Genomic DNA, 17,125 nt, shown 5'->3' on the forward strand with positions numbered 1-17,125 from the left:
ATATTTGGAAACTGCAGAGAGCCTAGTTGGAATAAAGCATGCGTCCAACATAGCATGAGGGACAGAGAGTCACAGAAGCTGGCATGATAGGTAAAGACTGGCACCTGAGAAGTTGCTGACAACACCCAACTACCACTGACACCCTCTTCTTTGCTTCTCAAGTTGAGGCCATGAGCAGTATGACAGGTAGATGCTTAAATCAACAGCAGGAGGTCAGGAAGCGCGTTTCTGCTTCACAGGTTATGGACACAAGGAGCTGAGAAGGAGGAAAGGGGATTTGAAGGAAGGCATGCTGAAATGGAGGCAGAGCCTTGTCACACGCTCAGGATGGTCCAAATGTCTAATAATAAGCTGAATTAGAGGTGAGCAGATTCCTCTTGGATTCAATACATTGTCAAGAATAGAAAATAAGAGGTTCAAGATGAGGGAGCTATTGATGACAAATCACCCTAGAGCCTCTGTCCAGTCAAGATCCACAGAAGAGAGGAAATAAAGGGCTAGAAGGAACGAGGCAGGGAGCCACATCTTGCCAGCTGGGAACTGCATCTCGAGCCACAGAAAGGAACCTCATCCCCACCACCAGACACTCCAGATATATAGCAATCCCCAAGCCCACAGTTTCAAGCTTCTTTCTTGTCCCTGATGCATAGTCAAGGAATCCTAGAAATCTCCTCACATCATGTGTGAGTTGCATGCCCTCATGGATGGAGACATATTGAAAGAACTAGTGTAAGCAATGTAGGAGGCCCCAGCTTTGTGCATATGCAAACAGGAGCATCTGATATTTATTGAGTGTTTAGCATGTACCAACCCCATACCAACTCTGTATTAAGTACTTTTAAGCCTTTCTCTATGTATATGAATAAGTGCTATCAGCCTCATTTTCTGGGACCCAGCCTGAGGTGACCGGGAAACACTAGTTAGAAGACAATATAGTGAAGCATTGGGAAGAGCTCGAGATTTGGGTTCAGGTCATTCTCAGGTTAACTCTTGTCTCCATCGTTTCCTACTGAGATGTGTGGTTATTCACGCTGATTGATTTTGAAGAGATAGAAACTGACTCAAAATAACTCAAGCAAATGAAAGAAAATGGTCTGCCTAAATGGAAGAGGCAGAATGGGTCTCTGATTCTGAGCTGCTGACCCCAAGATCAAATGCTTTTGGAATACCTGTCTTAGGTCTGCTTTTTGTGCTTGGTCTCATTCCCTCCTACCAAAGACCAACTTCTTTCATGTAGGCCAGGGAAGCTGGTAGATCCAGGCACACAGAAGAAAGAGAACATCTCGCCTTCAAAGTCCTCACACATTCCCAGAAAAGGAATTTAAATAGCCCTATTGGTTCTTGTATTCTGTATTTGGACCAATCACTGTCATGGGAGGGATGAAACATTCAGTCCCATCAGAATCACATAAAGAGAAAACAGGACAGCTCTTGAAAGTAGGAATGTGAGGCAGTTTGAAATCAGGGATGTCCACTACATTTGGTCAAAAAGCTAACTTTTATGATCCTTCATTACCCTTCTATTAAAAAAGAATGCATAGTACCTATAGTGTAAGGTTGTTACGAGATACGAAAAGTCTCTAAAAGTGTATTAAAACACTTGGCACATAGAAGCATTCAGTCTATGGTGATCATTTTTGTTATTACTGGTACATTATCATTTTGTGGTTGTTTCTGACACAGGGAAAAGCCCATCCCAGATTCCCAGATGTCTAAAGCACTCCTGTCCCCTGGGCGGAGTCCCCTTTGGCTCAGTAGTCCGACGCCTTGCACAACCCAGGACCCGTGTGCCAAGGTTAAGCTGGTCCACCATCAGAGGCCGAAGCAGCAAGGGCCTCCGACTCAGCAAAGTCAATACTGCCTTCCTGGCTCCGCCTATTGTATCTGGAGGAAAGTGGCCGGGCATTGTCTTCCAGTGCTCCCCCCAGGAAGCATGATATCACTGCTAACAAAAGCGGGAAAGCTGACAGATCTGCTGAGATGGGTGTGCCCACCACACACCACACTGCTCCAGCCCTGGACAAGGAGCTGTGGATAGCAGCTAGCAAACAACAGACCCACCGCACCCCTCAGCCCACTGCCCACTGGCTCTTTTGGCTTGTCCTTAAATGTGTGAACTATCTCCATCACCCACAACACGTTAGATATGGGACCAGTAGGCAGTGGGAATATTCTCCCACCAATCATCAGATATGTTGAAAGAGTCAGGACTCTGCCCAAAGTGGCAGATTCCCAGCTTCTCGCCTGCTCCTGCTGCTCTGGGAAGGGACGCTGGAGGAAGATGATCAGATTCCTGAAGGGTCAGAAAGGCTACTGGGTAGGTGTGGAAGAAAGCAGGCATGGCTACATCTAAAGTCATTCTGCAAGTGTGGCGTGAGTTAAGGAACAGTCTGGCCAGGCGGGTGGGAATTGGGTTATCAGTTAAAATTCCAGAAATAAGGGAGGTGACTTTAGACATTCCCTTTCCTGAGGGCTGGGAGTGACGCCAGCTGATCTTCTGACACCCCTCCCAGCTCCGTTGTTTCGGCTGTGCTGCCCGGGCAGCTGGCTCTCTGTAAAATAACACCTCTGCAGAGCAGTGCCCCATGCCAGGCCTGGAGGCTGTCACCCGCTGTCCCGGTCTTATTGTCCCCTTCTTAAAACTTTCCTCTGTGGCTAGGGCAACAGCAATCTTCTAACATCTCAGGGGAGAAAACTTCTGATTGGTTTTGCAGCTTCTACCAATTCCTTGACTGCTTCTTTTTTGTGAAATCCTTGGCTAGCCCCTCTTTCTTTTCCTTTCACTTACATCTTGGTTTATATTCATGCCCCTGTCATTACAGAACATAAACCAAAGATGTCTATATCTCAGTCGCTAGGCCAAGTTTCTTATTTTGAGCTTCAGCTCTGGAGAAGAAAATTTTGCCAAGTATCTCCCTTGATATGTAACCTCAAAATCAAGATGTACAGATCAAAATGTATTTGCCCCATCTCTGGCCAATTCCTTCAGCCATGTGTTCCAGGTCACTGAATGGCACCGCCATTCTCCAAGCCAGAATGTTAAAGCAAAGATTATTCTCCTCCTTCCCTCTCAGCCTCCTCAAGCCAGCTCCTCCTCAAGCCCCTGCTCATCCCCACCTCCTTCTTGCCTGCAATGTTGAGAAGCCAACAGGAGTCTCAGTCTTCTGCCATATTAATCCATTCTCCACACTATTATTAAAATGGATTGTCTAAGGCGTAAGTCAGATGTGATAGAAAAAATTCCACCTAATTTTTTTTCATTTGGCATTCATTTTCTTTATATTAAATTAGCAATTAAGTAGGCAGTATATTTTTTTAGACACTTAATTAAATTTTTATGCTCAAGGGCTGGGAGTGCAGCTCAGTAGTAGAGTGCTTGTAAGCAGGTATGAGGCCCTGGGTTCACTACCCAGCATCACACAAAAAACAAACAGAAATATGTATGTCTAATTAGATATGGTGGTTTTGTTGAATCAAGGAAAAAAAATTATAGTTATTTGAAAAGTTCAGCAGGGCGTGGTGGCTCACATTTGTAACCCCCACACTTGGGAGGCAGAGACAGGAAGATTGCGAAGCCAGCCACACTAGCTTAAGAGACCCTGTTTCCAAATAAAATATAAAATAGGTCTGGGAGTGTAGCCTGGAGGTAGAAGGGTTCCATTCCCAGTACCACAAAAAAAAAAAAATCAGGTAAATTATAAGCAGATAAATTGTAAAATTTTGTGATAAATAATGTAATAGAGGTATTTACAAAAGCTAAGCTTTTCAAGAACTATAAAATGTAATATGTTATAGCCGGGCGTGGTGGCACACGCTTGTAATCTCCGCGTTTGGGAGGCTGAGACAGGAGGATCACTCAGGTTCAAAGCCAGCCTCAACTACTTAGTGAGGCTCTCAGCAACTTAGTGAGACCCTGTTTCCAAATAAAATATAAAATAGGTCTGGGAGTATAGCCTGGAGGTAGAAAGCCTCTGGGTTCCACCCCCAGTACCATAAAAAAAAATGTAATATGTTATATTAGCATATATGTAATATGTCACATGAGCAGAAATATAAGATCTGGATCAGAAATAACTAATATTCAGTAAAGGCCTAGTTAAACATCCTTCTATGAATATACTTTTTATGTTTCATAACAAAAAGAAGAAAATTTTTTTCTTTTGACTTTGTTTACATGAAATATTTAGCATACGCTAACATTTTAAGACAAGAAATATTACTTACAATGTATATAAACCAATTATTTATTATTTATTATTATTATTATTATTATTATTATTATTATTATTATTATATCAATGGAGCTGAAGCCCCTTCGACAATATTCTGCCCCCCCTGCTCTTTTTTAGGTCTGCAGTAGAATACCAACAGTTTCTTACCACCTCAAACTTCACACAATAAGAACTCCTAAACATTATATACATGTAATAATTAAAATAGAAAAGAAATAAGGTCTTTTGTCAAAGATTTTAGAGACTTGTTGGGCTTAATCTGTATGCCCCAAACTCAGTAACACAGCCTACATGGTCTGCGCAGAATTAGGGGAAGGACAACAAGAGGAAGAGTTGGCCAGGCAGGTTGAGCTGAATTGTGTTTGGAGGAGGATACAAAATGTCATCTCCACATGGATGGGACAGCACGATCAAGAGCCAGGAGGTAAGAATGTGCAGACTATGGAGATGGACCTGGCTGAGGAAGCTGGGCCATGAGCAGGAATGAATGGGCAGTTGAAGGAGGCACTGGGTAGCAGGTGAGTAGGCGAGGTGTTCTGGCTTATTAAGCAAGGAGTGACCAGTACAAAATGTGAGGGGTTGGATTATGTCGAGATCCTGTAGAAGGATACTGTGTCCACGAGTAAGTAGTAAGAGGCTTGTCTACATCCTGGGAACGATTAGATCAGTTTTGACTGGCAAGGTGGTCCTCGTAGCAACACTTTTCCTTTGACTACACTGGATTCACTTTATATTTTTATTTGTTGTGGTACTGAGGATTGAGCCCAGGAGGGTTCTACCTCTGAGATACACCCCTAAACCCTATTTTTAAATTCTTGCAACAGGGTCTTACTAAGTTACTGAGGACTTTGCTAAGTTGCTGAGGCTAGCCTTGAACCTGAAACCCTCCTGTCTCAGCCTCTGAAGTACTTGGATTATAAGTGAGCACCAGCATGCTTGGGCACTGGCTTTATTTATTAAGAGAGTTCTTCCATGCTAAGTACTTTACATATAGTACCACATTTGACCCTTATTAACAATGCTGAAAAAATGGGTATTCTCGAGTCCATAAAAATAAGGAAAATATGGCTGCAAGAAATTAAATAACTTGTTAATGGCTATTCAATTTAGGGTTTTTGTTTGGTTTGGTTTTTTAGGTACTAGAGTATTCAATCTTTCAACTACACCACCGGCCATATTTTATTTTTTATTTTGAATCAGGGTCTCATTAAATTGCTGAGGGTCTCACTACACTGCTAAGGCTGGCCTCAAACCTGCAATTTTCCTATTTCCACTTCCCAAGTGTTGGGTTATAGGCATTTGCCACCACACCCAGCTCCCAATTTGGTCTTGGATCTCAGGTCTATGACTTCATAATCCATGCTTTTAACTGCTTCAGCTGACCTGCTGTTTGGGCTGTCAAATTTCTCAGGGTCTTCTTTGTTTAGTGGATGTGTTCTAAGCAGTAGCTTGAAGTGAAGTGGTTACCATTCCTGATTCTGACTTTATATTTTTGCTGATGCAACATACTACACTTCTATGCATTATTGTTTCAGCAGGCAAAGCAGGTGTTGGCCTCCAGGAATTCTGTGTATGACCAAGAGCTAGGTGTCATTTATGGGGTCTTGTATCAAGCCAGTTATTTTCTATATGGAACATACATAATTTATTTTTTAATCTCGACACAGAACTTGACATTTACCTATTTTTGAAATACTATCTTTTGGTTTGGGTCCACCCTTATGGTCTAGAGAAGTGTATTTGAATGCAGAGTCTACATGCTAACCAGTGAGCTGTCCCACAATCACACATGGGGTAGAGCCTTAGGAAAAGACAAATTGATAATCCCAGAAGAGTTCTAACCCTACCCACTTAAATCCCCCAGCAGACATAGAGGAGTCTTTTGGGATGGACTTGGAAGACTTCTTCCATCCTGAAGAGATGTCTTAGAAAAACTACTCTTCCAGGAAGCTCTCCTAGGGCAGGGCTGAAAGGGAAGTGCTGACATCTCCCAACAAAGACAATGCTTAGAAGGAGCATCCATAAAGACAGTAAAACTCTTTTGAGAATACACTCAGGGGGTGCCACTGACCCCAGCTTCTAGACCACCACCCTTAGCTACCCAGACTTGACAGTGGCCTTCCAAGACCATCTCTGAAGAGGAAATTTCAGCTGGGACCACTTTCCCAATCTCTGCCCCTCCAGTCAAGGTGCTATTTCTGAATCCAGTTGTTTAACATATAAAATGACACCTGAAAAAGATTTGAAGACATGCAACTGGAGATTTCCCATTGTATCAGTGTTGATCATACAGGATATTCCATTATCAAGCAGAGTGTTTGTTGTTTGGTTGATAAGGTTTTTTTTTTTTTGTATATACAGATCTTTAGAAAGAGCAGCCTAGTTTGGTGAGGATGGGGGAGTAGGGAAAAGGTAATATGCTTATTAAAGTTGCTTGTAAGCTGAAAATGGCTATAATTCTCAATCAGGAGAGGCAGGAAACAGTATCTAGAAGAGTTTTTTTATTTTTTATTTTTTTTATTGGTGCACTGTATTCATACATCATAGTGGGATACAAACTTTTGTAGATATATATGCACACATCACCCAGTCAGCCCCCACCCAAACCCCACCCCATTCTCTCCCCATCCCTCCCTCCCATGCTTGGCTTAGTGGTTGACATATAGTATTATAGCAATTTATCCAAAATTAAAAATGATAATCTCACATAACAGTTTCATTTGTCTGATACCAAGCTTTTGATGACTTAAAGATAACATTTCAATATTTCTTTTTACTTTCTTTCTTACCAGAGAATATTTTTTTTCTATTTTTTTAGGTGAAACTATCATATATTTATATATTTATTTTTCAGGGAAAAAAATCTATCCTAATATGGAAAATGGACTCTAGATACCCAAAACGATCTTGAAAAAGAACAAAACTAGAAGATATATATTTTCTGATTTCAAACCATATAAAGCTACAATAATTGAAACAGTGTAATACTATTCTAAAGGCAGATATATAAACCATTGGAGTTAAATAAAAGCCTAGAGCTAAATTTTTCCCTATATTGTCAAGTTATTTTTGACAAGGTTTCCCTGAACATTTGGTGGTGGAAATAATAATCTTTTAACTAAATATTGTTGAAACATAATAATTACATGGAAAAGAATAAAGTTGGACCCTTACCTAATCCCATATACAAATATTAACTCAAAATAGATAAAAGACATAAATATAAATCTTAATACTACAAACTTTTAGGAGAAAATCTGGGTCATAAAACCTCACAACATTGAAATTGGCAGTGATTTCTTGGATATGATTTCAATGGCACAGGCAACAGAAGAGTATACAAACTCCCTAAAAAATTAAAAAAAATATTGTATATCCAAAGACAATGTAAACAGAGTTAACAGTTACTAATAGAATGGGATAAAATATTTCCAAATGCTATATCTGAAGGTATATTAATATTCCAACTAGAAATCCTAAAAATTAACAACAGTAAAGGCAAACAATACCATTTAGAGATAGGTAAAAGACTAACATAAGTAATGAATCTCCACAGATAACCAATCTTAGTTGACTGTTGGATGGAAAATCTTGTTTCTCTGGTTCTGATGTGTGTTACCTATTTCTTCTTTGTAGTTAATCTCTTTGAGTATTTTCTCTAGTGCTGGTTTTGAAGACATAAATTCCTTCAGTTTCTGTTTGTCATGGAAGCTTCTTATTTCTCCATCTAATTTGATAGAAAGTTTTGCTGGGTAGAAAATTTTTGGCTGGAAGTTGTTTTCTTTCAGAGTTTGGAATATGTTCCTCCAAGCCCTTCTGGCTCTCATGACTTGGTTTGGGAAGTCTGGAGTGATTCTAATTGGTTTGCCTCTGAATGTCACTTGGCCCTTTGTTTTTGTTGCCTTTAAGATTCTCTGCTTGGCTTCCACATTGGTCATTTTGACAATTATGTGGCGTGGGGATCCTCTTCTCCGATCCTGTCTAAAGGGAGTTCTATAAGTTTCCTGGACCTGTGTATCAACCTCTTGCTCTATGTTTGGAAAATTTTCTGCTATTACTTCCTTGAAGAGATTGTTGATCCCTTTGGTTTCACTTTCTTTTCCCTCCTCTATTCCAATTATTCTTAGGTTAGCTCTCTTAAAATGGGCCCATATTTCCTCAATATCAGATTCCTGCTGTCGACTATTTTTTCCTAGATTAGAAACTATGCATCCATTTTTGGAATGATCATCTTCTAAGAGCGAGATTCTGTTCTCCATGTGGTCTAATCGGTTGTTTGTGCTTTGAATTGAGGCCTTTACTTCATTAATTGCATCCTTTATCTCTTTTTGGCTCTCTCTGAGTTCTTTTTGAAGCACCTCTATTATTTCTACAGTTATTTTCCTGATTTGATCTTCTATAAATCTCTGATTTTCTGTTTTATTGGGTTCTGATGTTGTGGGGTTGTGGGCATTCATTGCTCCAGTATTATTCCTCTTTCCCATGATTTCGGAGGTTTGTGCCTTCTCTGGGTTCTTCCCTTGGGTCGCTATGACTTCACTTAAGGTGTTCTGGATCTCGAGTCATTAGTATCTCTGACCCCACTATTCCTTTACTGGGTTGTATCACAGAGTCTCCGACCCAGAGAGTCGATAGAGGCTGCTTTAGACTGTGGGGGTGCCAGGTTGCACATTCTCCTAAGGTGTGATATCTCTGCCACCGCCACTCCCCCATTGGGTCAAGTCCCAGGGAGTATAGTACTGGGATTTCTCTTCTGTGGCCCGCAATTTGACTCACTGTTCTTGAGTACGCAGGTGTAGCTGTACTGGATTCGGTGAATTCTCTGCTGCTGCCGCCGATGGCAATATGGCGCCGCTGCCACGCCCTCGGCCATGAGGCTGGCGTATTTCTTCTTGGTTTTGATTTCCACTCTGAATCCCTACAGCGTGTGCTGAGCTCAGCCACTGGGAGCTTTAGATTTTACCTGCGGCGAGAAATCCCGCCTGGCTGTTCCGCAGCGGCTCACCTCGGCTTGCTGTAGCCGTCCGGTGAATTTGCCGCTGCCGCCGGCAGTATGGCGCTGCTGCCGTGTCCTCGGGCGTGAGGCCGGTTATCTCCTCTGTGGCTCTGAGCTCTGTTCACAGTCCGCTTTCTTTCTGGAGCCTGGTGATTTTTTTTGTTTCTCTGGTGATGGTGTTTTCTGGCTATGAAAGGCGTTGATTTTGTGGTAATGGAGATTGGTTGTTAGCGGGGCTCTTAAGCCCCGCTTTTCTCGGTCGCCATCTTCCTGGAAGTCCTCTAGAAGAGTTTTTAAAGAGGATTCTGACATTTACCTATTTTAAAATAGGTAAATGTCTTTCAACAAACAGTGCTGGGAGAACTGGCTATCCATTTGTAGAAAGATGGAACTAGATCCTTACCTCTCACCATGCACAGGAATCAACTCAAGATGGATCAAAGAATCAGAAATTGGACCAGAGACTCTGAAGTTATTAGACGAAGGCATAGGCTCAACACTTCAACCTATAGGCACAGGCGGTAACTCTCTCAACAAGACCTCCAAAGTGCAGGAAATTAAAGCAAGAATTAATAAGTGGGATGGTATCGAACTAAAAAGTTTCTGCTCATCAAAGAAAACCATCAAAACCTAAAGAGAAAGCCTACAAAAATTAGAGAAAATCTTACCAGCCACCATTCTGATAGGGGGCTAATATCCAGAATATACAAAGAGCTCAGAAGACTCTATACTAGCAAAACAAATAACACAATCAAGAAATGGGCAACTGAACTGAATAGATACTTCACAAGAGATACAAATGGCCAATAGATACATGAAAAGATGTTCAACATCACTAGCCATCAGGGAAATGCAAATCAAAATTACACTGAGATTCCATCTAAGCCCAATCAGAGTAGCTAGCATAAAGAAATCAAATAACAACAAATGCTGGCAAGGATGTGGGGAAAAAGGAACTCTTTTACACTGTTGGTAGGAGTGCAAACTAGTTCAGCTGCTATAGAGATCAGTGTGGAGATTCCTTAGAAAACTGGAAATGGATCTACCATATGACTGGCTATACCACTCCTGGGTATCTTTCCAAAGGGGTTGAAATCAGAGAACTACAGTAATATATGCATACCCATGTTCATAGCAGCACAATTTGTAATAGCCAAAATATGGAACCAATCTAAATCTCCATCAACAGATGAATGGATTGCAAAATTATGGGAAATATATGCAATAGAATTCTACTTAGCAATAAAGAAGAACAAAATTATGTCATTCTCAAGATGAAAAGACCTGGAGAACATTATGTTACGTGAGATCAGCCAAGCACAGAAAGAGAAAGGACATATATTTTCTCTAACATGCCCAAACTATGGAGTATTGGAGATACCAGAGGGACTCCAGATAATGGAGAGGAAACCTCAGCAAAGCTGAAATGGAAGAGTAGGAGACAAAGAAGGCTGTGGTTGATTAATGGAGCAGCTACATTCGAATGTGTGTAAAAATATGAATGTAGCATAGTTGACCTGAATACTCATTGTTGGGAGGGAGTGAAGGGAAAGTGAGGGAAGTGAGGGGTGGGAGAGGGCACCAAGCAAAGTCCGAATATGTGCCATTGTCAATATGATCCACATAAAAATAAAAATAAAATAGGTAAATGTCAAGTTATGTGTTTGGATTAAAAAATTAAAAAGTATCTTCTAGATACTATTCAGTATCTAAAAGAGTTTGTACCTCCTCCAACCCTCTTATGAGTTAGCCCCTCTGCCACCTAGAGTCACCTTTATTGAGGCAAATATGACATATTTTTTCAACTCTCTTTCTTCAGAAAAAAAAAAATAGGTGTGAAACTAAACTACCCACTGAGCTACAGGGACAAGCCTATAAGCAGTAAGTCCCTTGCTCCATCCTGTTGTCTACCTGTGGAGTTTCACCCCAAGAACGGGCTCCTTCAGCTGTAGACAGGAGCAAGCTGAGTTCTTGCTGCAGTGGCCAAGCCTCAAGGGTTTGTGCACGCAGGCTTAGACAGAGAGTGCAAGTTAGGATTGGACACGGCAGCCTGACTCCACAAACTCACCGGGCTAAGTGTTCCCCTCTCTTTCTAGCAAGAGCATGACATCCTCCCTCCTGAAGTCAGTGTTGTTTTGTTTGTTTGTTTGTTCTTTGGGGAACTACAGTCTAGACATGGAATACCTGTTTTAGTCACATAACCTGTTTGAGTTTATGACAGCTTTTCTAAAATTATAGTGCCATAATGTAGTAACTTTAGAGGAAAAGTGAATTAAAATAGCTGTGTGAATAGAGATCAGTACGGAAGTTTCTTGAAAGACTAGCAAGGGGACCACCATATGATCCCCTCCCTGGTATGTTTCCAAAAGAATTAAAGTCAGAATACTATAGTGATATATGCAGATCTGTATTTATAGCAACACAATTCACAAGAGCCAAATTATGGAACCAGCCTAGGTGTCCATCAACCAATAGCTGGATAAAGAAAATATGGTATATTTATGTGTACCATGGAAATGTACTCAGCCACAAGGAATAACAAAATTATGTCATTTGCAGGAAAGTGGATGGAGCTGGAAAACATTGTTAAGTGAGAGCAGCCAGCCTCAGAAAGTGAAGCATCACATGGTTTCTCTCATATATGGAAGCCAGAGAAAAAATAGGAAACAAAAGGGACCTCAAAGCTGGGCGTGGTGGCACACGCTTGTAATCCCAGCATTCGTGAGGCTGAGACCAGAGGATGGCGGTTCGTGGACAGCCTCAGCTACTTAGCAAAGTCCTTCGCAACTCAGTGAGACCTGTTTCAAAAATGAAACGACTAAAAATAGGGCTGGAGGTGTAGCTCGGAGGTATAATGCCCCTGGTTTCCTTCCCCAGTACCGCCAAAAAAAAAAGAGGGGGGGGATTTCAAGCCGGGCCTGGTGGCACATGCTTGTAATCTCAGTACTTGGGAGGCTGAAACAGGAGGGTCACAGATTCTAGGACAGCCTCAGCAACTTAGGGAGGTCCCCAGCAACTCGGTGAAACCCCTGTTTCAAAATAAAGAATAAAAGATAGGACTGGGGGTGTAGCTCAGAGGTAGAATGCCCCTGGGTCCCATCCCCAGGACTAAAAACAAAACAAAACAAAACAGGACTTTGGTTAAATGAGGAGAAAGGAGAGTAGAATAGTGGAGATTGATAGGGGGAGGTGGTGCAGAGGGAAAAAGCTCGACTCGAGGAAGAGAACAGTTCAAATAATGTCATTTCCATGTATCACCACCAATCTCATTAAGATGTGCAGGAAAGGAGGAAGGGGGGAGGGAAACACAGCAAGTGATGTGAGCATATCAAGGTGTCACTTTGAATCTCACTATGATGTCTAATTACTGTGCACCAATAGCATAAAAAGCCCAGGGTTTTGTGTGTGTGTGTGTGTGTGTGTGTGTGTGTGTGTATGTGTGTGTGTGTGTGTGACTTAAAAGGTATATCAGAGACACCTGGGCTTTACATTACTATAACCCTTGGTGTAGAATCAGTTTCAGATTTCATGCCACTGACAAATACGGCACTTGGAAAGAAAACAAACTAGAAAATAGAAAATCATAACTATCCATAGGTACATATTATTAGAGAAATCAATGTAACTTCCACATTAAACTATCTTTAAACTACCTTTATATACTAAAACATACAAGATATAATGTTTCATTTTCAGCAATTCATGTTACACGTCCTTCTTCTTAAAAATATTAAATGTCTGCCAGGCATGGTGGCACACATCTGTAATCCCAGTAATTGGGAGGCTGAGACAGGAGGATTGCAGTTTCAAGGCCAGCCTCAGAAACTTAACAAAAACTTGTTTCAAAAAAAGAAGAGGGTCTGGGGATATAACTTGGAGGTAGAATGCCTCTAATTCAACCCCCAGTAATAATATATATATATATTTTTCAACAACCAATATATTGGTTGTTGAAGAAGAGTTAAAGAGTTGTAAAACAAATTATATTCAAACTGTTATCTTACTGAATTAACTTAATTTTTGAATAATATTTTAAACATGTAGAAAAACATAAAAACAATATAATAAGCCAAGCCCAAGGGTGTGTGCTTATAATCCCCAGTACTTAAGAGGCTGAGACAGGAGGATCACAGATTTGAGGTCAGCCTCAGCAACTTAATGCGACTGTTTCAAAATAAAACATAAAATGGGCTAGCAATAGGATGCCTTTGGGTTCAATCCCCAGTTCCAACATATAAAAAGTAAAAAAAAAAAAAAAGTAAAAAACAATATAATAGGGATATATATATATATATATATATATATATATATATGGATCAAAACTATTGCTGTAACTTACCCTTCACCATTAAGTTCAGTAAATTTTACCAAATTCATTTCCAATGTCAAGATAATTGTTAGAATATTTTCAAGCCAACGGGGAGAGGCTGATGGAGAAGATAATGTGTCTGGTCCGCAGTTCCGCCTGCATGGCTTAGGCTGAGTGAACTGCAGGCCACGCCACAGTCTCACAGCTGTGCACCACACACACTTACCCCGGCACCCTCTGCCCAACCACTGCTTAAAGCCGTACCAGGTTTCTGTGTTGCCCTGCTAGGTAACTGTCTAAGCTTTAGCTTCATTGAGCCAATAAACACTTCATCAATTACTATATGTCAAATATTATTTAAAGTAAAACAAAAGTCATACAGCCCTACTTGCTCTAGCTCTAACCACAAAACCAAAAGTCCAGAATCTGACTCCCCTGATTGAAACAGGATAGGGCTATAAAATTTTTATAGAAAAGCTTTTGTGTTCTTAATTAACAATAACAATCTGTGCGTTGCCTTAAGTGGGTCCCCCAGAAGACTCGACATAGATTTCACATTTTAAAAATTACTCAAGATTCTCCATGAAGCAGATAAAATCAGATTTTGTTCTTTTTTTTTTTTTTTATTACGAATCACTCCAGAATGAGAATCAAGAAAATAACACACATCAGTAAGCAGATCTTTTCAAATAAGGCGACTTAATCAGTCCTGAGCCTAAGGCCACAGAGACCATGTTCCAGAAGAGCAGCTCTGGAAGGCTCGGTGTTTGCCACGAGGAAGGACTGTGTGTTTCAATCTTCACGAAAGTTTACCGGAGAGTCACAGAGAGACAGTGCCCACGCCACAGTCAGTCACCCCCTGCTAACTAGCACCGAGAGATGGTGAGAGAGCCCAGGAGCCACCAACTCTGTTCCTAAAGATACAAAATTGAGAACATAAAGGCAAACCTTACCTGACAGGAGCACACTGACTCCACAGAGTACTAAGCCGGCTAAAGAGTCCATGCTTCCCCGATCTCCCCATCCAGTGTCCACAAACGTGCATGAGGTCCCGAGGAGCCTTTCAAAAACCCAGAGCTTTGTGACTTCCCACGGGCATGTTCTACCAGTTCTTGTTTACAAGTTAGAGGCCAGAAGGAACAGCACCGAAGCAGGCGGTAACAGTCTCATTGCTGTCTGAGCACAGGGAGTTTTAAGTTCCTTTTTCCTGTTTCCTTTGTAGATTAGGATGGGAAAGGCTGTATCTTAAAGGCATTCGGTATCAGCAGGGCGGGGGGCCCTGGCAAGTCCTATCCATCTTGCAGTTCATCGGCACACTTATCTGCTGCTTCTGCTTGCTTACTGCTCTTGTAGGGGTAGAGGAATTTTTGTTCGAAGTGTGGGTCCTGGTCAGCGTTTTCAGAAACAATAGGGGTATCCTCTCATAGGCGGGAACGGAGAATAACAAGCCCTCCACCTCCGTATGGTATGCGATGAGGACCAGCCCTTCTCGGACCTCTAATAGCTCTCCCAGGTCCACTTGGGATCCCTGGCAGAAGGGGCGTGGGGAGCCGTTTTTGCTTTTTTTTTTCCTTGCTTTAACCCACATGCTTTGGATCAGAAAATTTCCCCTGATGAGAAAGCATAACCTGGAAGGCAATTAGTTTGAGCGAGCACCCGTGAGGTCGACGTTCGACGTGACCACGAGAGAATGGAGTCCCAAATCATTAGTCTGTTTTCCTTCACACAGATGGCCTCTTGGTTGGCCATGAGCCCAAACATATGCATGCTACCGGCTATCGCTTTAATTTATATTAACATCTCATCTGAAGGTGATCTAATTTCTCGAAGAACTTGGCATAGAAAGATCTTTGTAATGGGAAGAATTTCATAGTTATCCACCAACAGTGCTTCAGAAGCATATGATATACAAAAATTTTAAAACAATCGTGTAAAGATTAAACAAAAGTGACTTGGTTGGGATGAAAATAGTGTCCAGAAGAGAGAGCAGAGAGAGAGTCCGTGGGCTAAAAGGAAAGAGCCGCTGCAGTAACGATACCTAAACAAGCTCAGAGACCCGAAACGTGCCCCGTGGCCATTTCTTCACAGTGTGAGTTGAGACTTTGGGATAGAGTACTCTGTTCATCATCCTCAAGCCTGACAAAGGAAATTTTTACTTCTTTCCTTGGGAAAAGGCAGATGCTGCTGCTCAGTTTGTTGTTTTCTTCTTTGGGTCCTGGGAGTCAAACCCGGGAGCACTCTGTCTTCAAGCTACAGCCCAGGCCTTTTTATCTTTTGTTTCAAAACAGGGTCTTGCTAAGTTGCTGAGGCTGGCCTTGAACCTCCGACTCTCCTGTCTCAGCTTCTCACGTACTGGGACGACAGGTGTGAGCCCGGCCAGATGCTGCTCCTCTTGCCTAACTTCCGTCCCAGGGTTTACTACACCAGCGATGGTCTTAAGAACCAGTTAAGGTTTCCAGCCTGAGGGCATGGAGAGCACCAGGCTCTCTCCTCACACACACCTGGGTCAAATACTGGTTCATCCGTCAGACAAGTTACTTAATCTTTAGCCTTGATTTCAGCAACTGTGAAATGAAAATTACACCTCCTCGTGCGGTTTTAGAGAATTAAATGAGCCTTAAAATATGTAAAACCACCTGGCATTGTGCCTGGTTCACTGAAGGTTTCCATTAGATGTTAATATGTTTTCCTTCTTTCTTCTTCTTCTTCGTGTGTGTGTGTGTGTGTGTGTGTGTGTGTGTGTGTGTGTACGCACGCGCACACTGCAGATTGAACCCAAGGGTGTTCTGCCACTGAGCTATACCCCCAGCTCTCTTTTTATTTTGAAACAGAGTCTTGCATGTTGGTCTTAAAGCCATGATCCTCCTGTCACAGCCTCCTAAATACTGGGATTACAGGCATGATCCACCACTCCCTCCTCCATTCTGTTTCTATTTTCTTTTCTTTTATTTTCTGTTTTTCTTTTCTTTCTGTGGTTCTAGAGATGGAACTCCAGGACATTCAACCTCCAGGCTACACCTCCCAAACTATTTTACTTTTTATCTGGAAAGAGGGTCTCGGTAAGTTTGCTGAAAGCCTCACTAAATTACTGAGGCTATCTTCAAACCTGTGATCCTCCTGTCTCAGCCTCCCAAGTATTGGGATTACAAGTGTGTGCCACTATGCCTGGCTTCCATTCTGTGTTTTGTTTAGGTCCCAAGAACTTTTGTCAAAAAATTAATCTCTGTCTATTCCCATGATAGATTTGCGGGGTGGGGGTAATAGGGGTGGAACCCAGGGGCTTTTCTACGTCCAGGCTATACTCCCAGACCTACTTTTTATACTTTATTTGGAAACAGGGTCTCACTAAGTTGCTGAGAGCCTCACTCCGTAGCTGAGGCTGGCTTTTATCCTGTGCAATCCTCCTGTCTCAGCCGCCCAAGCTCTGGGATTACAAGCGTGCGCCACCACACCCGACCCATGATAGATCTTTAAGTTTGGCGTTGTAGAGGATCAGTCTAGGAGTTGGTCACTCTGGTTTCATGTCTCAGCTCTGCTAAGATTTGCCTCTGGGATCGCAGGAAAGTCATTTCCAATCTCTGCTCCTGT

The 17,125-nt window shown here is 41.9% G+C and overlaps 1 protein-coding gene across 6 annotated transcripts in view; it reads right to left on the minus strand.

The window, feature by feature from the left end:
• TEK (TEK receptor tyrosine kinase) overlaps nucleotides 1-14,542 on the minus strand; it is a gene marked incomplete at both ends in the record, with an annotated part of 115,901 nt that extends 101,359 nt beyond the window's left edge. For all 6 annotated transcript variants that reach the window (XM_080709104.1, XM_080709103.1, XM_080709102.1 and 3 more), the window contains one exon: nucleotides 14,491-14,542. In XM_080709104.1, coding sequence (XP_080565230.1) covers nucleotides 14,491-14,542 — 52 coding nt within the window. The remainder of the gene's footprint in view (nucleotides 1-14,490) is intronic.
• Between the last annotated feature and the right edge of the window lie 2,583 nt (nucleotides 14,543-17,125).

This window comes from Muscardinus avellanarius, assembly GCF_963383645.1.
Source record: "Muscardinus avellanarius genome assembly, chromosome: 13".
In the NCBI taxonomy this organism is placed as follows: Eukaryota; Metazoa; Chordata; class Mammalia; order Rodentia; family Gliridae; genus Muscardinus; species Muscardinus avellanarius.